Source organism: Oncorhynchus gorbuscha, linkage group LG26 (genome assembly GCF_021184085.1).
Source record: "Oncorhynchus gorbuscha isolate QuinsamMale2020 ecotype Even-year linkage group LG26, OgorEven_v1.0, whole genome shotgun sequence".
Taxonomy (NCBI): Eukaryota; Metazoa; Chordata; class Actinopteri; order Salmoniformes; family Salmonidae; genus Oncorhynchus; species Oncorhynchus gorbuscha.
This window is the reverse complement of record NC_060198.1, coordinates 20,081,971-20,106,706: the sequence shown is the minus strand read 5'-3', so window position 1 is coordinate 20,106,706 and position 24,736 is coordinate 20,081,971. Positions and strand designations below refer to the sequence as shown.

Sequence of the window (24,736 nt, the reverse complement as noted above, 5' to 3'; positions counted from 1 at the left end):
GTGCCATCAAGTATGGGGCTAAGCTATTCTCTTCTGCATGCACAACGTTACCACAAGCGTGTATTCCTCAAGAGTTTTGACTCTGCAAAAAACTGGGGTGTGAAGTTCTTCCTTTTCTCTGCACTAATGAGTGGTGTCATTTAGTCCAAGGGACCAAACTAGTACACAACCTAATTAATGCACAATATTGTATGTGGACCACATTGGTACAGTTTGCACAGTCAATCTGAACAGTCAATGTAAGGTTAATGCTGTATATTTGTAACCACTAGTTTCTGAATTGAGCTTAAGCTTCATACCTTGGTAGTATTAATGGCAGCAACAAATGCATATGAGTTGTTCAAATGAAAACTACTATATATCCATGGTCCTCCAGGAGTAAAGTTGGGACATCACTTTCCTATATTCTCAAAGTGACACTTATGCTGATGTTCTGTTTTGTTTCTCTATTCTCACCGTAGTTACTAGCCATTTGTTGTCCATTAATTGCAAAGATGTCTCTTACTGTGTCTTGCATTTCAACAGGATGTTCCAAATCTGTGGTTTATTTTTCCAATGCTTCCCCAACCTGAACTGTTTTGAATGCTGGTTTCTTTTACAAGCCATCCTTTCAGAGACTCGTTTGAGCAACAATAGACCCAGCCAAGCCATCAACAGTTCAAATAAAAACAACTAATATAATGGGTTGATGGAAAACCAGCATACTCAACAGTTCTCCTAGACCAAGTTTTGGGTAACACTGATTGGTGCAGAGTTCCCTTCCACCCTGTAGATCATTTGCATAAAATAAAGTAATTTAAAAAAAAGGTGAATTTTGTAAGTACAGTTTACAGAACAAATACACATATGGAAACAAAGCCACCGTATTAATCCATGAGAATGTATCCGGGTCACACTTTACTAAGTTGTCAGTTTATTGTTTTAAGAAGTCATAATTTGTTACCGCATGAGTAACAAAGCTGATGTTCCACTGAGTGACACATTGTTGGAGGAATTTCAATGTGGATGGTTCAAATCAAAGTTGAGCTTGAACTAGAGTTTAGTAATTCTCTGCTATAATTGACTATTTCAATTTTGTCCTTTGTGAAGATTGTGGAACAAAAGTTAATGTATTTACATGTGAAATGGGCTAAATTAGTATAAAGTGTAACCATGAAAAATTAACAATATCATTTATAATATTCAAAGATTGCTATCACTGTCAAAAATTATACTTATATTTTTGTATGGTGAGACATTGTGCTTTCCATCTCATGGTAGCAAAAATGACAATGATTACAAAAGTAAGAAAGTAAGACAAACAAATCTATAAAATTGTGAATTGTGTTAACTATAACTTTCAAATGGTGCAAACTTTTTTTTCTAGCCAGGTTAAGTAATTGTAATGTTTATGTCATTAATTATCTGATTTTAAAAAGTATCACTCGGGTTGTTAAAATAAACTTATAAAATAAACCAAAATATGAACTTGCTTTACTTGAAACATTTCCAATAAAGAATACATTGCAGTGTCATAAGCAGGGCATATGATATTTTAAACGGTTTATTTTATGAGACCTGATTTGTGAAAGCTTGTCATTCACCTAAATACAATTAGGCAATGTAGTAAGAAAATATGTTTGGCAATAAAAAAAAAATGTAATGTCCTGTCCATGGCACTGTAAAGTAGGCTTTATGAATTTAGTGTAATTGTCATGTTTTGTCATTTATTATCTTGTCTTGTCCCTGTGCTTCCCATTCTATTCGTTTCCCTCTGCTGGTCTTATTAGGTTCTTTCCCTCTTTCTATCCCTCTCTCTCCCCCTCCCTCTCTCACTCTCTCGCTCTCTCTTCTCTCTATCGTTCCGTTCCTGCTCCCAGCTGTTCCTATTCCCCTAATCAATCATTTAGTCTTCCCACACCTGTTCCCGATCCTTTCCCCTGATTAGAGTCCCTATTTCTTCCTTTGTGTTCCGTTCCTGTCCTGTCGGTTCCTTGTCTAGAATTCACCGTGCTGTGTTTGTGTATCGCCCTGTCGTGTCGTGTTTTCCTCAGATGCTGCGTGGTGAGCAGGTGTCTGAGTCTGTCTGGTTCAAGTGCCTTCCCGAGGCAACCTGCTGTTCACCTGCTGTTCAAGATCGAGTCTCCAGTTTGTCCTCGTCATTTCGAGTGAAAGTTGTGTTTTTTGTTTGTATTTACTTTACTGGATTAAAGACTCTGTTTTCGCCAAGTCGCTTTTGGGTCCTCTTTCACCTGCATGACAGAAGGAACTCAGACACCTGCTCACCACGCAGCATCTGAGGAAAACACGACACGACAGGGCGATACACAAACACAGCACGGTGAATTCTAGACAAGGAACCGACAGGACAGGAACGGAACACAAAGGAAGAAATAGGGACTCTAATCAGGGGAAAGGATCGGGAACAGGTGTGGGAAGACTAAATGATTGATTAGGGGAATAGGAACAGCTGGGAGCAGGAACGGAACGATAGAGAGAAGAGAGAGCGAGAGAGTGAGAGAGGGAGGGGGAGAGAGAGGGATAGAAAGAGGGAAAGAACCTAATAAGACCAGCAGAGGGAAACGAATAGAATGGGAAGCACAGGGACAAGACAAGATAATAAATGACAAAACATGACAGTAATAGTGTTGCCTTGAATTGTATCCTATTTGTAAAGGAATACAAGAATTTTGCTACACCCGCAATACATCTTCTAAATAAGTGTATGTGACCAATACAATTAGATTTTTGAATGTTTACCTCAAGGTTTAACCTCTTTTTTTCCTTTTAAGTCACTTGGATGGTTTATGTAGAGTAAAGAAAAAGGATGGGTCAGATTGTTAATGGTGACCCTTTCATTGGCCCATAGTTGCATTAATGGTGACCCCTTGGCCAGGAGTTGCATTAATGGTGACCCTTTCATTGGCCAGAAGTTGCATTAATGGTGACCCTTTCATTGGCCCAGAGTTGCATTAATGGTGACCCTTTCATTGGCCCAGAGTTGCATTAATGGTGTGTACCTACTGTGGTTTAGATATTTGCACCTGCTAGCCACGGAGAGGCACTATTTTCTTATTCACCCACTCAAACACAAATTTGCTTATGTGAAACAAATCATCTTCTGACTGGAAAAGATCTATCCCAAGAACACAGCAATAGTTCTGTTAAACTAAACGTATGCCACTGGATGTAAATAATGTACATGTCCCACTCATTGTACTATAATGAACCATAACAAATTTGTATTTGAAGAGATATACAAATGGGCGTGTAGGAGAAGATCTCGATTAATCAGGGGGTCTAGATCTCTGTTGCAGGTCCCTTGTTTTCACAAAAGACGCTAAACCCCTTTTCTGTTTGCTTTGGCTTTTAGTTCGTTGCTTTGACAAAGATTCAAAACGTAGTTCTTCCATGTCTTCGTCTTTCATATCTAACTCAGGTGGGGAGATCCTCTTTGCCAAAGCCTCAACTGAAGTGCAGCATTCTATTGCAGGTTCTGTAAGACAAAGAGCATGGGTTTTCAATTTGATCATAATTAGTATTTTGACAAATGAACTGACTAATTGCTATAACAGGCTTATATAGTTCAATATTAATTTAGATATGGTAACCATAATGTATCAAGATAATACAAAAAGGAAATGGAAAAAACAAAGGACACAATTTGGTTAGTTAGGCAATTGTAAATTATACAATATATCCAGGTTGAAATATGCTGACCACTTCCAATGGGAAATGATGATTACAGAGGCAACAGACCAGATCATTAGTGTGCCACTAGCATTGTAGTTTATGCTGCTGGTGGGAATTAAGTTATTAAGAGACTATCTGATTGGTCCTGTACATTAGATCTTATAGCCAACCAAAAATCTGACATGTAGGTTGAGGGGGGGCTGACCTTTTGAAGCCTTCAAATTGATTTACTTAACTACTGCACCCCATCTTATCTTCACTATGCTGTAGTGTAGTGTTATCCTATCCTAGAGACTATAGCTGTATTCAGAATTACATACTCGCTATGCCTACAACATAGTATGTTTGGCTGCAGTGTACGAAGTATGCAGGGTAGTATGTTTATTTAAGTATGGTTGACAGATCAGGATGTCATACAACATTTGCCCCAAAATGTAATAACAGCAAGGAATATCTGATGATGTAAGAATTGCAGCTTTCAAAATTAGATATATTTTCTACCACGGAGGTCGCACAGATGAGTATAGTACCAGAGACTCGAGCAGCAGAGGGCACACATCAAGAGTACAAGCTGAATATGGGGATCAATGGAGATTCTCCAATTCAAGTTTTTGTAAGAGCTTACAAGTAAAGTAAAAATGTTTATGACATCTGGGCCTCAAATGTAAATATGACACTGTAACAATGTTTAGATTTAGCCATGTATCTGTCTATCCCCATTGTATGCTGTAAAACTTGCCTCTGGGAGACACATCAAACGACTGGAAAACTGAATGGGGTACAATGGAGCAAAACCTTTTTTTTCATATTATGGCTAAATCAAAGTGGCTATTTATTGTATGAGATCACTGTACACTATCACAGGAGTGTCCATTTATATCCCAGAAGGCATTACTGGAGGAAGGGATTGTGGCTAACACCAAAGATATGCCCCTATTTGTCTCAAATCTGATTGACATAATTAGCAGCCAACACTTATCCTTAATGACTGATGCGATAGTATTCTGATTTGTTTGAAATCAAACAGTCATGAGAATGGGACGCTAGCTGTAGCCCAAGCTAGCCTACTAGCAAGGTACTAACTCCAGGTAACTCTAAGGTAAAATCACAATATTCAAAATAATACTCTAGTGATTTTAGAACAACAGCAACTAGGTGTTGGACTAACATTAGCATTCGCAATCCCGCACGGACTACCTCCCCATATTTATTACCGTATGTAGTATGTTTAGTACAATGTGCATGCTCATGTAGTATGCAAGTATTTAACATGTAGTTCCCCATTCCAAACATAGCCTATGGTCATATTGAGTGCCATTTGTTAATTGACATGAGCTGCTGCATTCTGGACTGACCTTAGTTTGTTGATGGTTTCATCATGAGAGCCAGTGAGGATAACTTTACAGTAGTCCAGCCTAGATAAAATGATAGCTTGGACCAGTTTGTCAGTGTCCAAGTGGCCGATGCATGATCTGATAAATAGAAAACAGGGTTGGCCCCAAGTCTGACCCCTGTGGTACACCAGTAGACTGAGCGAGTGGCATATTAGTATCAGTAAACAGTGGTCTGTCGTTGGAGTAAGATTGGAACCTCTGCTGGGTAACCATTCTACAGAATTTGGAGGACAGGAAAGTGTGTTGTGCGCAATTGCTCTTGAGTTCTTTCTCTTTTCTTGACTGGCTGTGAAACCCAACACGTAGGCATCACAGAACTCTAATTATTAAGCCGAATATGAACTACTTTGTGTAGTTAAAAATATTTGATCTAGTCACACAATACATCAACAGGTATAACACATTATGCAAAACTTCTCAGAAGCATGTTTGGCCTCCTTATGTCTTATATAATCTAGTAATGATCCTGACAAAATGTTGTCACTTGAAGATCTGATACATAAATAGACATTGCAAGCCTTATAATAACACATCTCAATGGCTCCTACATGCTTATATCAAGTTATAAAGAATTTTCACTGTCAGCTTTAAATCAAGTGTTATTGTGTACCCCTTTAGAAATTAATTTATGACTAATATTAACAGTTTCTATTAAGTTATTAAGTATTAAGACTGCACACAACACACTCTAATTTCCTTAGACCAAAATCTTTTCCTCAACCTCAACTGTTGGGTTTGGGTATCTTTTGTGACGGGTATAATTATTAAGAATAATCCGTTTTGATGGGAGGGGAGGGAGTTTATTCTTACATCCAACACTAGCCATATTTACCGCTTACGTGGCCTTTGCTACTTTCGTGCGCTTCATCCTTTTCCTCCGCATGAGGGTCACCTGAGGCCTTTTCAACCCCGCGATGAGTAGCAGCAGTCTGGGCCGGGACTTGGTGAGCCAGCTTCTCAGTAGCGTCCCCTTGGGAAACCTAGGGGAATGGCAACAGCTTAATCCACTAGTTTATACAGCACCATTATATAATCACGGTGTACATGATATGACCGCTAACTTCTTGACTGTTACTGACTGCATGACTGACTATATCTGCACTGGAGGTTGTCCATTGTTATAGTAGTGCCATATACAGGAGAAGAAAATGATCTCATACAGTCATGCATGCCATTTCTCTGTTGAGGATATCTCTTTGAAGCTTGTCTCACCATGTTAATAACTCAAACCTCACCAACTATTACTGGTTCCCGAATTTAACATCTGGTCAATACATGGAAAGAGATGGTCAATACTCTTTTAGGCTTGAGGCTTGAAGGTGAAATGCTTGTTTTCTTTCTTTTAGGCAGTATTGACCTAGATCATTGCACAGATGAAATGCGCAATCATCCATAAGTACAGATGTCAATAATAAATTGGCCCCCAATTTTGCAATCATATTTACTTAATCATTCATCCTGAGTAAAGGCCCTGCTGCCAGTTAATGGATTTGAAATGAACATGATTGGATCTCCTTTCACATAATCATATTGTGATCCTGAAAACTCACTAATGTTGAAGATAAGTAATACCACTTTGTCAATTATCTGCAGCCCTTCAGGTGAGACTATACAGCAAGCAGCTAACTTGCAATGTTGATCAAGATGTGATCTCAAGCCAAATATACTGTTAGCGTGATTTAACATATATATTACATGACATAACCACAAAAGGTATTTGCTAGGCTGCAAAGTGTGGGTGTCCCTTTCTGTGTTGTACTTGTTTAGTTGCCCCCAATGAACTTGTCTGTGCATGTGATTATGCAAAGAACATACTATACAGAATGTGGCTGACATAACCTGAACTATTGACCTTTATGTGACCAACACTCTTGGGTTTACCGTAAAGTTACGGACTGCCTATCAATCTCATCTCCTCTGAAACCTATGTCACCAGCCTTTTTTTCTGTATGAATTTTAGACTAATACAATATTATTTTCTTGCTTATCCTTAAAAAAATGCACAGCTTAAACACCTGAATACTTGGAGTAAACACAGTGTGTTACTATGGCATCAAAATTGCACTCACTTGTGGCAGGCTTCCATAAAGTAAGCCTGAAAAAGAAACCAGAACAGTACCTCAACTAGTAAAACTCCTCACCGAAGCACCATAGCAACCTTCTTTTACGCCGAGTGTCGTACCCCTCGCAGCCCCAGTTCTGACTGCTGAGCATGATGGAAAATATACGACTTTCAATTGTTTGACTTTTGCTGGTCGAGCGCGGCTAAACTGGTCAGAGAGAAATCTAGCAATGTTTAGATGTGGTAGGGCCTTGTTGAAGCCATTGTTGTCACTCTGCGGGCTTGATGTTAAATGTACCGAGAGCAACGTTGTTTGTTCAGTGCACCCATCCCCGCTCCCTCTTCCCCTCACCATCACCATTTTTCATTAGCTTTATGGAAAGAGGATAGATTTCCCGTTTCTCTGTCCTCTCAAGTGGGGTACAAGGTTAGGAGATGGGGTGTCTTCAATTCAAAATGAGTTGTTTAATTTTTCAGTGTCCTAACGCTTCAGGAGGCTCTTCCGATATCATGTTTTATTGAAGCCTATGTGCGAACCCTCTGAATTGTTCTTGATCTCTTCATGACATCTAGGTAAGTGTCTCTGGTCGTTTCAAGTAAGTTGTCCAATAAATGTCATAGTCCTTGCTCAAAGTGTCAGAAATCCAAAACATTTCACCAACAAGTGCGAAAAAATATTTTCCTCTTCCATTCATTTCTTCACTTAGAACATTCCTTGTTGATAATGGATATTTCCACACCCTTCTATTTCCACATTATACATCCAGGTTGTCCTTTCTGCTCTGATAGTGCCCCCTCTCAACTTGCAAGTGTGAGGAGATTGCTATTATGCAGTTTAAATCTCCACCCCCCAACCTGAGAGCTGAAATCTTGCTATTTTGTTACTGACCAGTCCCGAGTCAGGTAAGCCAGATAACAGACATTATTCTCTCCTGTCCGTCCTGTAGCAGCTAGCAAGAGGAGCTCACTTTAGTGCCTGTGCAAATCTTAAAGCATTTACCTAATCACCAACCAGGCTGTCACTGTCACTCTTAGCAAATGTTCTTCAATAGCATTAAAAATGTTCCTCATTGGTAGCTAAAGAACCATTCATCCAAAAATGATTAATACACAAGTGGTTTCTTTTTTCAATTCCAAACACTGATAAGAGTTCAAATACAGTTATAGCCAAATGGTGGCCCTAAAATATCTATTGAGAATAACTTTTCAAAGTAGAACATACCATAGTCTGTGTTTGGCATGAAAACTACCAAAATACCACCATTACTTTCTTACAAGTTATTAGCACTTGCCTTAAATACATCAGGAGTTGAGAGGGTCTTACTCCTGAGCAATAGTTAAGAGTTCAAGTATTAAAATGGAGGTGAGACACTCCAATTGCTACCATTAGTATATCCACACCCAAGCTACCCCTCTTTAAAGCCACACAGTCAACTTCCACTCTTCTTTCGGCACACGACTTACAGTACTCGCCTAAAGTTCCTACCTCTGGAGGAATAACAAACGGAAAGCAGTCCTTACCAATTGACCCCACACATTTGTTAGGTTATGCCCCCCGCGTCCCTGCAAAGGCACATATATGATCTCGATAGAGTTTTTTTCCTCTCAAACTAGAAGGTTCAACCAGGATGCAAAAACAAATCTGCTAAATAATAGGAGGCCATGAACTCCACAGGGGAGTCAGGGAGGGGGCTTTAAAAAGGAGGGTCCACTCAGCAATTCTCACTGCAAACAGCAACGGATGATCCCGGCCAGCCAGCCAATCGGGGTCGACCACATGGGCCCAGTTGCCATGACATCCGGCACTTGACCAATATAAAAAGCACAACCATTGGACAATGTATAAAAAGGTCAGCCAAACTGTCATGTCCCCACAGTAAGTGGCACATAGTTGGATCCTCTAACTTAAGTTCACTTACAATCGGAATCTTTGCTTTTCTGGTGGAAGATTATCTGACCATTAATTTCCAACACCTTCATTATTGCACTTTCACTACATTCTTTAACCCGGGGGAAATATTTGACTAAAATGTGCTCTACTGGCTCAAAAGTGACACAAGCACTTAGGCAAAGCATATTTAGAACCCACCATGCTCAGAAATGTATCCTTTTACACTCACTATCAGCTATAACACCTTTTGTTAGTCCACCTTGCATTTAGTAATAGAAACCGCTGTAATTGTAGTGGCTACATAGTGCTCTCTAGAGGGAGCTGTGGCTTCAGCCAATACTTAATGAGATGCAGGAAATGGCAGGAGTGGGAGGAGTAGGACTGTAATGGCATGCTTAGTTGACAGTCTGCACAGCTCAGGATAGACCCCTGTTTTGGCACTGCAAAGATTGCCCAAGATGAAGGAGGGGGAGTAGGGTGGAAGACCTGGCACTGCATTGCAGATCATCAAACGAGAGGGAGGGAGGGAGGGAGAGCTGGGATTTCCAGAGGGATACTGTGTGAGACACTCCAATTGCTTACTTACAATTCCCTGTTGTAAATCTTCAGAATATCAAATATGCCAGTCTAATGGCTCCTCTTACCCACTGCAGTTTAGTGTGTTAGGGTATTACATTACATTTAAGTCATTTAGCAGACGCTCTTATCCAGAGCGACTTACATTTCAATTTGTCTTAATATGACAATGAAATTAATTGTATCATTATTTGTAGTTATCTTTGATTGAATAATTTACCCTTAATTATGCAGAGTAATTACCCTGATTATAATGGAACCTTGACTGACTGATCCTTATACACTTCACACATGGTTAAGTAAAGTGTGAAGCATTTATACAGTTAATTCGGAAAGTATTCAGACCCTTTGACATTTTCCACATTTTGTTACGTTACAGCCTTATTCTAAAATATATAAATAAAAATATAAAAAACATTTAAATAAGTATTCAGACCCTTTGCTATGAGACTCAAAATTGAGCTCAGGTGCATCTTCTACCCATTAATCATCCTTGAGATGTTTCTACAACTTGATTGGAGTCCACCTGTGGTAAATTCAATGTATTGGACATGATTTGGAAAGGTTCTCTGTCTATATAATGCCCCACAGCTGACAGTGCATATCAGAGCAAAAACCAAGCCATGAGGTCGAATTGTCCATAGAGCTCCGAGACATGATTGTGTCGAGGCACAGATCTGGGGAAGGGTACCAAAACATTTCTGCAGCCTTGAAGGTCCCCAAGAACACAATGGCCTCCATCATTCTTAAATGGAATAAGTTTGGAACCACCAAGACTCTTCCCAGAGCTGGCCGCCCGGCCAAACTGAGCAATCGGGGAGAAGGGCATTGGTCAGGGAGGTGACCAAGATCCCAATGGACACTCTGACAGAGCTCCAGAGTTCCTCTGTGGGGATGGGAGAACCTTTCAGAAAGAAAACCATCTCTGCAGCACTCCACCAATAAGGCCTTTATGGTAGAGTGGCCAGACAGAAGCCACTCCTGAGTAAAAGGCACATGACAGCCCACTTGGAGTTTGCCAAAAGGCATCTAAAAGCGTCAAGTCTGGAGGAAACCTTGGACCATCCCTACAGTGAAGCATGGTGGTGGCAGCATCATGCTGTGGGGATGTGTTTCAGCGGTAGGGACTGGGAGACTAGTCAGGATCGAGGGAAAGATGAACAGAGCAAAGTACAGAAGGATCCTTGATGAAAACCTGCTCCAGAGCGCTCAGGACCTCAGACTGGGGCTAAGGTTCACCTACCAACAGGACACCAACCCGAAGCACACAGCCAAGACAATGTAGGAGTGGATACGGGACAAGTCTCTGAATGTCCTGGAGTGGGCCAGCCAGAGCCCAGACTTAAACCCGATCTAACATCTCTGGACAGACCTGAAAATAGCTATGCAGTGACGCTCCCAATCCCGATCTGCAGAGATGAATGGGAGAAACTCCCCAAATACAGGTGTGCCAAGCTTGTAGCGTCATACCCAAGAACACCCGAGGCTGTGATCACTGCCAAAGGTGCTTCAACAAAGTACTGAGTAAAGGGTCTGAATACTTATTGTACATGTGATATTTCCAAAATGTCTAAAAACTGTTTTTGCTTTGTCGTTATGGGGTATTGTATGTGGATTGATGAAGAAAATTGTACCAAACAGGAACACCTTCCTAATATTGAGTTGCACCAAATTTTGCCTTCAGAACAGTCTCAATTCGTCAGGGCATGGACTGTACAAGGTCTCAAGCGTTCCACAGGGATGCTGGCCCATGTTGACTCCAAAGCTTTCCACAGTTGTGTCAAGTTGGCTGGATGTCCTTTGGGTGGTGAACCATTCTTGATTCACACAGGAAACTGTTGAGTGTGATGGTATAGGCCAAATAAGAGCTTTATAAGAGCTAACTTCAGCAGCAAACTTCCTTGGTGCTCACAGTAATGAATGAGACTTAAAATAAATGATCATCTACGTTATCTAGGGAAGTTACTGTAAAGGGGGAAAAAATGAATCCAAAGTACAAAATAATTTAATATGAACATTTTACACATTTTACAAATACTAATCTTTTGACAGTATGTGAATAGAATAACATGTTCAGTGCATTTTAGAAAGTATTCATACCCCTAGACTTTTTCCACATTTTGTTGTTACAAAGTGGCATTCAAATGGATTTAATTCTTATTTTTTGTCAACGATCTACACAAAATATTAAGTATAAGAATTTTTTTACCATTTGTAAATAAAAATGAAAGACTAATATCTTGATTAGATACGTTTTCCCATGTTGAGAGCTTCAAGTTCCTTGGTGTCCACATCAACAACAAACTAACATGGTCCAAACACACCAAGACAGTCGTGAAGGGGGCACGACAAAGCCTATTCTCCCACATGAGACTGAAAAGATTTGGCATGGTTCCTCAGATCCTCAAAAAGTTATACATCTGCACCATCGAGAGCATGGTTGCATCAGTGCCTGGTATGGCAACTGCTCGGCCTCTGACCGCAAGGCACTACAGAGGGAAGTGTGTATGGCCCAGTACATCACTGGGGCCAAGCCTCCCGCCATCCAGGACCTCTATACCAGGCGGTGTCAGAGGAAGGCCCTAAAAATGTTCAAAGACTCCAGCCACCCTAATCATAGACTGTTCTCTCAGCTACCGCACGGCAAGCGGTACCCGAGCGCCATGCCTAGGTCCGAAAGGCTTCTTACCAGCTTCTACCCCCAAGCATTAAGACTCCTGAACAGCTAATCAAATGGCTACCGAGACTATTTGCAGTTACCCCCCCCCGTTATACTGCTGCTACTCTCTGTGTATTATCTATGCATAGTCACTTTAACTCTACCTACATGTACATATTACTTCAATTACCTCGACTAACCTGTGCCACAACATATTGACTCTGTACCGGTACCCCCTGTATAGAGCCTCAATACAGTTATTTTACTGCTGCTCTTCAATTATTTGTTATTTCGATTTTTTACTTAAAACTTATTTTCTTAAATCTGCATTGTTGGTTAAGGGCTTGTAAGTAAACATTTCACTGTAAGGTCTACCTACACCTGTTGTATTCGGCACATGTGACAAATACAATTTGATGTTAGAATCACAATTTTGGCAGCGATTACAGCAGTGAGTCTCAGAGCTGTCCACACCTGGATTGTGCAACAATTAAAAAAAATGTTCAAGCTTTGTCAAATTGGTTGTTGATCATTGCTAGACAACCATTTTCAGGTATAGCCATAGATTTTCATGCAGATTTAAGTCAAAACTGTAACTTTGCCAACATTCACAGTCTTCTTGGTAAGCAACTACTGTAGATTTGGCCTTATGTTTTAGGTTATTGTCCTGCTGAAAGGTGAATTCATCTCCCAGTGTCTGGTGGAAAGCAGACTGAACCAGTTTTTCCTCTAGGATTTTGCCTGTGATTTGTTCCATTCCATGTATTTCTTGTTTTGAAAAACTCCACAGTCCTTAACGATTACAAGCATACCCATAACATAATGCAGCCACCACTATGCTTGAAAATATGGACAGTGGTTCTCAGTAATGTGTTGTGGAATTATCAGAATTTGTTGGTAAAATTTGTAAGATGTTTAATATTCATTAAATGTGTGTAAGTTACTTCTCATAAGAATGTATTTTGTTGTACTATAGTGGTGGCCATTGGCAGTTATCTGTTCTATGTCAGGACTAAGTTGCATGGGCCACTGAGAGGGGAGAGGTCATAGTGTCATCATGTGTAAACATATCTTTTACTCCCTACCTTTCCCGGTGGGGAAAGGAGGGGTTGCAGTGTCTGGAATCATTCTATGCTCCCTCTTATGTTGTTTCTATCTTAACCTATAGCCTCACCCCCTCTCCGTGAGTTTGTCCAGGAGTTTGTATTTTGAGTGGGTTGTATATAAATGACAATTTGATATATGCCTGTTGATATGGAGGAATTGGTTTATGGTTCTGGGGTTTGGGAAAGGAGACAAAGCTGAACAATGAATTGTCTATGCTGTCTGACTATGGGTGTCTTTGCTATTAAAAGGAACTCAGTTGCATTGTAAGGGGACTCTCAGAAGATTCACTGGGAGACACTGTATTTATCTGAGAGTCACAGGATTGTGATACGAGCTCATATAATTAAAGATGGACTTTTATAACTAACTCTGACGTGTGTGTGTGTGGTTTGCTCCCATGATTTGGTAAATAGAGGAAATTTCCACGACAAATGTTATACATTTTTTTTGTAATTTAGCAGACGCTCTTTTTCAGAGTAACTTACAGGTGCAATTAGGGTTAAGTGCCTTGCTCAAGGGCACATTTTTCACCTGGTCAGCTCAGGGATTCGAACCGGCGACCTTTAAATTACTGGCCCACCTCTCTTAACCTCTAGGCTACCTGCAGTTGTATTGGATTTGCCCCAAACATAACACTTTGTATTCAGGACAAAAAGTTAATCGCTTTGACATATTTTTTTGCAGTATTACTTTTATAATATTTACTTTACTGCATGTTTTGGAATATTTTTTCATTCTGTCAATTAGGTTATTACTGTGGAATAACTACGTGTTGTTGATCCATCCTCAGTTGTTTTCTCCTATCACAGCCATTAAACTCTAACTGTTTTAAAGTCACCATTGGCCTCATGGTGAAAACCCTGAGTGGTTTCCTTCCTCTCCGCCAACTGAGTTAGAAAGGACGCCTGTATTTTTGTTGTGACTGGGTGTATTGATACAACATACAAAATGTAATAACTTTACCATGCTCAAAGGGATATTCATTGTCTGTTTTTTGTTTTATTACCCATCTACCAACAGGTGCACTTCTTTGTGAGGCATTGGAAAACCTCCCTATTCGTTGTGGTTTAATCTGTGTTTGAAATTCACAGCTTCGACTGAGGGACCTTAAAATTATCTGTATGTGTGGGGTACAGAGAGGAGGTAGTCCTTCAAAAATCATGTTTAAAAACTATTATTGAACAGAGGGACTTTAGCATATTTTTACTCCTGAATGTTTTTATGCTTGAAATAGCAAAGGGGTTGAATACTTATTGACTCAAGACATTTCAGCTTTTCATTTTTGTAAACATTTCTAAAAACATAATTCCACTTTACGGGGGTATTGTGTGTAGGCCAGTAACAAAACAAAAATATACATTTAATACATTTTAAATTCAGGCTGTAACAACAAAATATGGAAAAAGGCAAGGGGTGTGAATACTTTCCTTACTATTCATTATTAGTCCTTTACAATTCGTTATTAGTATTCCTTCAAATCTGAAATTCCAGAACAGTGCACACAGGATATTACAGTTTTAAGGTCAAGTACAAACATTGTGGTGTAATCATGCACACAACAAATGAGGCTGCAGGAAAGACATACTGTAGAAGATGCAAAAAAATAAGAATTGAATCCAATTTGTTTACTAATTTCAATTATTGGTGTTATTCCAAGAATAACAAATGTGTACTCAAGGCAACCCGAGGTCAAGTTGGTCAGTTAATAAAAGTAGAAAGGGAAAGTGTCAAGGGTATTGGGAGATGCTGATTCATTTTCTGTCTTTTAGAATTGCTCAAGGAAAATACATTCAGATGCAGTTCTCATGCATTGACTACAATGTGTCTTTAACTGACAAAAGTGCAACTGTGAGAATGTCCTCATTATATTCCTTATACATAATCTGTAAATGCCACACACTCAGGTGCAAAACTATTAGCACCCTTGATAAAGATTAGCAAAAAATACTGTATACAGTGTATTCGGAAACTATTCAGACTCCTTGACTTTTTCCACATTTTGTTTGACTTTTTCCTTATTATACAATGGATAACATTTGAAAATTGATTAAATACCCCATAATTAAAGCGAAAACTGTTTTTTAGAAATCTTAGCAAATGTATTAAAAATATAAAACATAAATAACGTATTTACATAAGTATTAAGATATTATTATTATATATTATTAAGACCCTTTGCTATTAGACTCAAAATTGAGCTCAGGTGCATGATGTTTCCATTGATCATCCTTGAGATGTTTCTACAACTTGGAGTCCACCTGTGGTCACTTCAATTGATTGGACATGATTTGGAAAGGCACACACCTGTCTATATATAAGGTCCCACAGTTGACAATGCATGTCAGAGCAAAAACCAAGCCATGAGGTCAAAGGAATTGTCCGTAGTGCTCAGAGACAGGATTGTGTTGAGGCACAGATCTGGGGAAGGTTACAAAAACATTTCTGCAGCATTGAAGCTCCCCAAGAACACAGTGGCCTCCATCATTCTTAAATGGAAGAAGTTTAGAACCGCCAAGACTCTTCCTAGTGCTGGCCACCCGGCCAAACTGAGCAATCGGGAGAAGGGCCTTGGTCAGGGAGGTGACCAAAATCCCAATGGTCACTGACAGAGCTCGAGTACCCCTGTGGAAATGGGAGAACCTTCCAGAAGGAACACCATCTCTGCAGCACTCCACCAATCAGGTCTTTATGGTAGAGTGGCCAGACAGAAGCCACTCCTCAGTAAAAGGAACATGACATTTATCATGATAACATGATGAAACCAAGCTTGAACTCTTTGGCCTGAATGACAAGCCTGAATGACAAGCCTGAATGACAAGCCTGAATGACAAGCGTCACATCTGGAGGAAACCTGGCACCATCCCCAGCATCATGTTGTGGGGATGTTTTTCAGCGGCAGGGACTGGGAGACCAGTCAGGATCGAGGCAAAGATTTTTTTATTTTACCTTTATTTAACCAGGCAAGTCAGTTAAGAACATATTCTTATTTTCAATGACGGCCTGGGAACAGTGGGTTAACTGCCTGTTCAGGGGCAGAACGACAGATTTGTACCTTGTCAGCTCGGGGGTTTGAACTCACAACCTTCCGGTTACTAGTCCAACGCTCTAACCACTAGGCTACGCTGCCGCCCGATGAGCAGAGCAAAGTACAGAGAGATCCTTAATGAAAACCTGCTCCAGAGTGCTCAGGACCTCAGACTGGGGCGACGGTTATGAGAGCAAAACTACAAGATTATGTTATAATACTGTTATTGCATAAAATGGTTGTTCTTTGCAACAGAATAGGGTTCTTAGAACTCTAATGTGTTTGTGTGAACTGACAGTTGGCCTCTGGGGCTTAATGCTGATAGGTTTATCACTTAAGGCATCGTCAATCTACTAACAAGCCACATTCCATTCATGTGAGGGAGATCTGACTGCTCAAGTCTGACTGGAAGGTACGAGGGAGAGATGGCTCGGGTATGGATAATGATGAAGGGAACCTTGTTTTGGGGGCTAGACTCTGGTTTCCACACAATGAGAACAGTCTTTACAGTAGTCTGCTGTGAATGATTCATTTCTTTCATACAAATCCTAACCATGTGACCCATTCCACACATCTGTTGTTTGTCATGTAGACTAAGGGGGTGTATCTTTGCTATAAAAAATAGCTGTGCATCGGTGCTCCCCATCCAACCTGACAGAGCTTGAGAGAATCTGCAGAGAAACATCTGTAGAAACTCCCTAAACACAGGTGTGCCAAGATTGTTGCATCATACCAAAGAAGACTCAAAGTTTTAATCAGTGCAAAAGGTGCTTCAACAAAGTACTGAGTAAAGGTTCTGAATGCTTATGTAAATGTGATATTCAGTAGTCTTTTTATACATTTGCAAACATTTCTAAAAAACAGTTTTTGCCTTGTCATTATGAGGTATTGTGTGTAGATTCAAAAGGGGAGGGAAAAAACGATATAATCCATGTTACAATAAGGCTGTAACGTAACAAAATGTGGAAAAAGTCAAGGGGTCTGAAAACTTCAAGTGCACAGTAAACTGTTTTTTTTCTACTAATACAATTGCACAGAGAAAATATATATTTTAAAAAGATACAGTTCAAAATGATTGGAACTGCTAAATATTCTTATAAAAACAAACAAAATCTGCATTAACATTCTTTTTAAATTAATCTCATTAAATAACTGTATTGTGGTCTTCCATGGCTCCCTGTTAACTTCTAAAATGAGGTAACACACACATGTAAATGTATCATCAATCGCCATGGGAAAATGCTAAAAACTCACAACAGGAACAACAAATAGCTTAAAAAACAAATATCCCACTTACCACTATTATGTCAACAATTAAGAGGTAAAGGGAGGTAAAGAAAAATTGAAGGGCCAAAGATGGAAAATTATGGAAAACTTCAGGTCACCAAGTAAGTCTTAGAATTAGATGCCACGTCCATGCAAATAGGCTCTTTGGAAGGGTTGCCAGAAAAACGTAATTGAGAGCAACTCAGAATGGAAACGCTTGGAGTTTGCATTGGCACTTGGATTGGAACCTGTGCAAATAGAGCTCTTTGGCCACGCACAGGAGTGGTGGGTTCGGCTTCAAAATAAGAATGCATATGCAGAAAATAACCTCATACCTACTTTAAAATATGGTGGTGGATCTTTTGATGTTATGAGCTATTTTGCTTCCACTGGTCCTGGGGCCCTTGTTAAGGTCAACGGTATCATGAACTTTAACAAGTACTGCACTAGGGCATTTTAGCCCAAAAACCTTGTTGCCTCTGCCAGGAGGATGAAACTTGGCCGCAAGTAGCTCTTCCAGCAAGACAATAGGCCCCAAGCACATATCAAAATACACAAAGAAATGGTTAATTCACCACAAAATCAATATTTTGCAACGGCTTTCTGTCTACGGACTTGAACCCCAATGAAAACCTGTGGTTTGAATTGAAGAGGGCAGTCCATAAGTGTAGACAAAGGATATCAAGGATCTGGAAAGATTCTGTATGGAGAAATGGTCTAAGATCCCTCCCAATGTGTTCTCCAATCTCATAAAACATTTCAGAAAAAGTCGGTGCTGTTATCCACGCAAGGTGGAGGGTGCCGGAGTATATTGAAAACAGGGGGGGATCCCTATCTTTTTTTTTTAGAGAAAACTATTATTTGTTAAACAAAATCTCTTTCTCTGAGCAATTGTAGTATTTGTATTGTTTATTTTATACAGTCTTTTTTGCCCATCTTTATCAAGGGTTCCAATAATTCTGGACCTGTCTGTACAAGTATCTCCTTTTACTCCTTTAACATTGCAATTGAAATGCTAAAGACACAATATAGATGGCAATACTTTGCATATTATATCAACAGTGATGACCCAAAATGCACAAAGGTTTCATAGTTTAGACAAATTCACATTGATTTCTTCCCATAACAATTTAGGATGGATGTTGGTTGAAAAGATGCCATGGTTTCCACCATACATTGAAAGTTCACAATCATGATTTTCCCTTCATTTCCCTTCATTTTAATACCACAAGGAGAGAGCAATGGTGTAAATAACAATGGACATTGTCATTTTAGATATGTGCATCTTCGCTGCGGACATTGTCATTTTAGATATGTGCATCTTCGCTGTGGACATTGTCATTTCAGATATGTGCATCTTCGCTGTTGCTCCACACTGCTCATATTATCATGGCCACATCACTCCCTGCAAGTTGAAGTGCTTTGAGACCAGTTGAAAAACTATATCAATGCAATAAAATATTATTGCTAATTTCAATTGAGTGCACAGATTTGATGAAAACCTCCTTAAGGGGTTAGTCATTTTACCATGTGAAAAGTGTGACCAAATTAAAACTAAAACGAATCCAATTGAAAAGAAATTAGACAACAAAAGCGTTATTTATGCAGTTTACAGTTTGAACTCCTACAAAAGTAGATCGATGGAATATCGCACAGAATGTACCTCAAGGTGCAGAGATAATCCAGATGTGCATTTAAAAAAAAATCCAGGTTACCCCTATATCTAATAATATGGTAAGAAAATCCCTCATTACTCATCTGTACTAATTTAGGACCATCTTACTGCCCAAGTCTTCACAAAACCTCTCTCACAATTTTGCTACACCACAGCCAGCTCCTGGATGAATTCTAGGATGCATTCACTTCATGTTCCATAGACCAATGTTTCACAACTCCCTTTCGAGTACCCCCAACAGCACACATTTTTGGTGTAGCTCCGGACAAACTCACCTGATTCAACTCATTGAGGGCTTGATCGTTAACAAGTTGAATCAGGAATCAGTGCTTGTCCGGGGCTACAACAAAAATGTGTACTGTTGTTGGTAATCAGGGACTGGAGTTGGGAAACACTGCATAGACTGCCAAAACATGCAGTGTCAAGATTGTGAGAAGCTGTCGTCCTTATGGGAATTGGGGCCTAGAGGCCTTTTTCGATTTTAGTAGTTGAAGCATCTCGGCCAGCTGTGCCTCCACCACCGCCATGCGGCCATTAAGAGACCCGATGTCTCCCCTAAGTTCCTGCTTCAGCTCCAGGAAAGAGGCGTGCATGGTCTGTACGGGTATAGGACAGACAACCAGCTTCCCTTCTGACTGCACAGGGCTCCGGTCCTGCGGAGTGTGGGCGTCACCCACGTTATCTAAACGCAGGTCGCTCTTAGTAATACCGCTGTCACAAGAGTCCGTCTTCTTGAGAGACATCTCATTACAGGACTTAGTCCTGTCCGGCAAGGTCTCCATGGACTCGGCCTTAGAAACGCTGCTCCACGACTCTGCTTTCACAACAGACTCCTTGAAACGACCCCAGCCCTTTTTGATCTTTGGCGCAGGCTCTGCGGACTTGCAGCCTACGAGGTTGCCATTTTGGATGGCAGGGGCATGAAGCATGACTCGGCTAGAGGGCCTGGAGGACAAAGACAAAGATGTGGATGAAGCTGTGGGAGTAGCAGGGCTCTCGGTCACCATGATGATGCTGGTGGAGGCGAGGACCTCATGGACCTTGGTTTGCTCCAGGTGGACAGTGCCCTTCTCCAAGTCTGGTGGCTCCCCCTGACAGGTTCGCTCCACTGCCAGTCGCGCCTCCCTCTGCTGCCGGAAGCGCTGGAAGAGGCGACGGACGGGGTGGTCCGGAGGAAGGTTCAGAGGGGCCTCGTTATTCCTCTTGAGCATCTCCTCTTCCTCACGTTTCACATCACTGATCTTCCGGAACACTATCTGTAACAAGAAATCAGAACATCAGGTTGGGATCAAGCCCATCTTAAAATCATTGGGTCCAAAACGACATTTGCTACTCATCTACTCAACCCTTTAAGTATTTTGACTTTAAGTATTTCTTTGGACACTTATGACTTAAACATTTCTAAACTGAAGGAAAATAGCCTAATGTCCCTAAGCCTCCAACATACACTACATGATCAAAAGTATGTATGTCAAACATCTCATTCCAAATCATGGGCATTAATATGGAGTTGGTCCTCCTTTACTGCTATAACAGCCTCCACTCTTCTGGGAAGGCTTTCCACTAGATGTTGGAACATTGCTGCTGGGACTTGCTTCCATTCAGCCACAAGAGCATTAGTGAGGTCGGGCACTGATTTGGCATGGCTCGTAGTCGGCGTTCCAATTCATTCTGATAGTGTTCGATGGGGTTGAGGTCAGGGCTCTGTGCAGACCAGTAAAGTTCTTCCACTCCGATCTAGACAAACCATTTCTGTATGGACCTCACTTTGTGCACAGGGGCATTGAAACAGGATGGAAGCACAGAAACGTCTAAAAAGTCATTGTGCGCTGTAGCGTTAAGATTTCTCTTTTTACGGGGACTAAAAGGGCATATCCCGAATTATGAAATGTTCTTCGACATGGAGGGTCAGATGGTGATGTCCTAAGAAAGATGTACAGTAATTATTTCATAAAGCTAGTGTCGGAACAATAAAGTGTTGGCATTTGGGAATAGTTAATTTGGCACTGACTAACCAGGTTTGACTAATTCAAATCTCTTTCGTGGAGAGTTTGGAAGTGGTAATGTTTAATTAGATCAAATGTAGGTAATATTGTGCAACATCATTACTATAAACATGTGGAACTGGCACGTTAGCATCGACTAGTAGGCTACTACTCCGAGGACAACCGCTCACTGCCCTAAAAATATCAGTGCGGGTTTTGTTTGTCTCATTCATTTATTTATTCATTACATTTTGAATGGTCAGCTGGAAGCTCGCAGGAACAAGAAGTCTGCATTGTGTTTATGTAAGACAGTGGTCTTTATTTAGGTGCACTCAGCACAAACACAAAGCAGTAGCGGCAAAAAGTAAAGCAGCTTCCCCTCACCATAGTTATTTATCAAGGCAGTGGAAATGCAAAGTGTGACCCCTTTTAAAATGGATGAATATATTGTACCACGTTGAAATCATGGCACATAAAACAATACAAACACAGAAATAAGTAATGTTGGGGATAGGAAACATAATCAAAAAGGACAAATCTTATATCGGTCTGCTAATACAAGACTATTAAAGGCCAAGTGCACTAGTTTTGTAAAAAAAAAAAAAAAAAGAGAGAAAAAAAAATTACGATTTTACAAGGGGTTCAAGGGGTGCATCCCTACTTCCCGCGGCTATGAGCACAGGTATGGTTTTGAGAGCATTTATTTGAAACCTTGAAATTGTATTAGTCTAACCACGTAACTGAAATGAATTGGTTTTCTCTTCGCATCAGATATTTTAGAGTGAAGTGGGTGAGGTTAACATTGACCCAATGCCTATCTAAATGCTTTAAGCAACGCTTTATTCAAAATTGCCAGATTAAGGCGAAGCAGGGGTCACAATCAAAACCCAATAACTTTCCATCTCAAAGCATGCAAAATGCAGCTTTAGCTGTCCGTTCAAACAAACAGAGGTCGTCAATGTCTATCGTGCCCGCTCTACAGCTGTAGAGTTCCATCTTCAACAAATTACAGCGCTAGAATTACTCACCTGTAATATGTCTAAATCATGGCTACAAGAGGTCGCCACATTGCCCATACCAGTCTCCGTCTTTATCTGTCTCTAAGAATGTGGCAGATTCATTCAGTTAATATTCATTTGTTCATGACCATGATAGTATTTGAGATTCAGTACGGCGAACGAGAAAATGTGTCCATAGTCCATGTAGTGACAGATCAATCTCAGTATCTCGTGTTAGTAGTGAGACCTTTCTCAGATCATGATTACATGTGGTCATACAGACTGCAGAGGCTTTCCCAGAATCATTTTTGACATTAACCATGTGATTAATATCTTTATTACCCTAGTTGTTTTCATTTAGCCATTTCACCTGATGAAATTGAATCGTGACAATGGATTAACATATATGAAGAACAAGAGAGTAGTTGGTACATAATGCTTTGTAGAGTGGATTATTGTAGCTACTTGGTCAATGTTATGAAACAGTTGGTCATGAAATCATGTAAATCAATGTGTTATTAGGAAATACAGCACAAATAATGTTGTCCACCAGATTATTGTATTAGATTTAGATTCGATTTAGACTCGTATCCCAGACCTGTATCCCACATTTCTCACAAGATCAGTAATATTGGCCGAAACTTCACCAGGAAAATGTCCGTAGAGTTTCTTAATAGAGATATATTCGATTGGTGAAAAAGACATAAGAACTTTATAGAGTAGAGGGATTATTTTTGTAAATCCTGGTGTGTAATGTCAAAAGATTTGTCCTGTGAAGCAACTGCAGAGGATGCAATATTGCAGGTGGAAGACCAGCACTGTGCCTCCTCAAGCGAGTCAGGGTCATTTCTCACACAGGAGATCGTTATTGCACAGTGCGGCAGAAAGGGTCCCATGCAGCAGGGCTGGGTTTCAGATCGATCAGGGGAAGGGAGAGGCCATGAGAGGGATAGAGACAACTAAATGGAAATAAAGAGGAGACAAAGATAATGGGAAGAAGAGAGAGACTGATGATGACAGACAATACCCACCTAGAGTTTAATCAGCCTAGGGTGGAGAGGTGGTACATACACATAGGATTCATTGGAGGCTGCTGAGGGGAGGACGGATCATAGTATTGGCTGGAACAGAGTGAATGGAATTGCATCAAACCATGTGTTTGATGTATTTGCCATTTTTCCACTGATTCCGCTCCAGCCAATACCACGAGCCCGTCCTCCCCAAGTAAGGTGTCACCAACCTCCTGTTATAGGATTTGTCTTTGGATCAAAAAGTTGGTGTTACTTATCTTCTTAATAGTTATGTACTTTGTAGCTGTGGTAGCAGTAGTAGTCATTGTAGCACAACGTGAAAGTGGTGGTATGTGGTAGTACTATAGGTACTGTATTGTAGTAGTAATAATAATAATAAATGCCATTTAGCAGACGCTTTTATCCAAAGCGACTTACAGTCATGTGTGCATACATTCTACGTATGGGTGGTCCCGGGGATCGAACCCACTACCCTGGCGTTACAAGCACCATGCTCTACCAACTGAGCTACAGGACCACCTCTAGTAAAATATTGTCCAATACTATACATTGAGGGAATATGATTGTAGTGTTTTTTATCCCTGTTGGCTGGCTTCCACCATGCTGTGCTGGCAACATTGCCAGGCTCTGCTTTGACTTTGCCTTTAAAGGACAACTGTCTGACATTGTTGGGCAATATTATGAACCCTGAACTATCTGATCAGTCAGTCAGAGAGGTATGGGTTTACCTCTGAAGGGTCGAGGGTCTTTTTTTTTTTACTCCAGTCACCTTTGCTCTTTGTGGATTTGAGGCCCATGCTTTCTTTTTGACCACTTCATTTGTAAAAATATATACACATGAAAATTCATTGAATGACTGATTACAAATTCCAATTATTGGCGCATGGACTCTCTGTTGTAACAATATATTCCCAGAGCTTTTGTGTTCATCTATTAATCACTTTTTGTGAAAAGTCCCTTGCTGCTGCACTCAACTGAAATACTGGAGGTCTTTCACACTTCCTGTTTCTCACCTTGACCTTATGAATTCTGGTACAGAAGAAAAAAACATCTTCATGGTAAAGCAGAAGAGAGAAGAGGATCTGACCATCGCCCTGAAGGAGTTCCCCCACTCACCACCTAGGTTACTTCCCCTTCTGAAATATCAGGTTTTTTTAAACTTTATGCAAATCTCAAGGGCCTCGGTTTGTGCAACATGATTTGGAAACAATTAACATCACTAAGGGGCAGTATTTCTAACCTTAGATCTGTGGGTTTGACAAACATTTTCATGCAAGTCTCTCACTGACATTAATGAATGAATCACGTGAAAGTAATGCATGCCTTTCCATACTTGGAATGGGGCCCCGACAATCTAGATAAAGAATTTATGAATTGTAAACCTTCTAGTTTACA

General features: G+C 40.3%; 1 protein-coding gene across 4 annotated transcripts in view; it reads right to left on the bottom strand.

Moving 5' to 3' along the window:
* Nucleotides 1-3,199: 3,199 nt before the first annotated feature.
* The window catches only part of LOC124015548 (potassium voltage-gated channel subfamily H member 1-like), a 66,379-nt gene continuing 44,842 nt past the window's right edge, over nt 3,200-24,736 (bottom strand). Inside the window, exons 12-14 of one of the 4 annotated variants that reach the window (XR_006835180.1) lie at nt 5,906-6,046; nt 5,028-5,144; nt 3,339-3,475 (exon numbers count right to left, since the gene is read on the bottom strand). Coding sequence is in view for 3 of the 4 variants with exons in the window: in XM_046330831.1 (XP_046186787.1) it covers nt 19,774-20,583 (810 nt within the window). In the remaining variant the exon portion in view is untranslated. Of the gene's footprint in view, nt 3,476-5,027; nt 5,145-5,898; nt 6,047-16,483; nt 20,584-24,736 lie in introns of those variants that run through there. The other 3 variants (XM_046330833.1, XM_046330832.1, XM_046330831.1) reach the window with 3 other exon arrangements.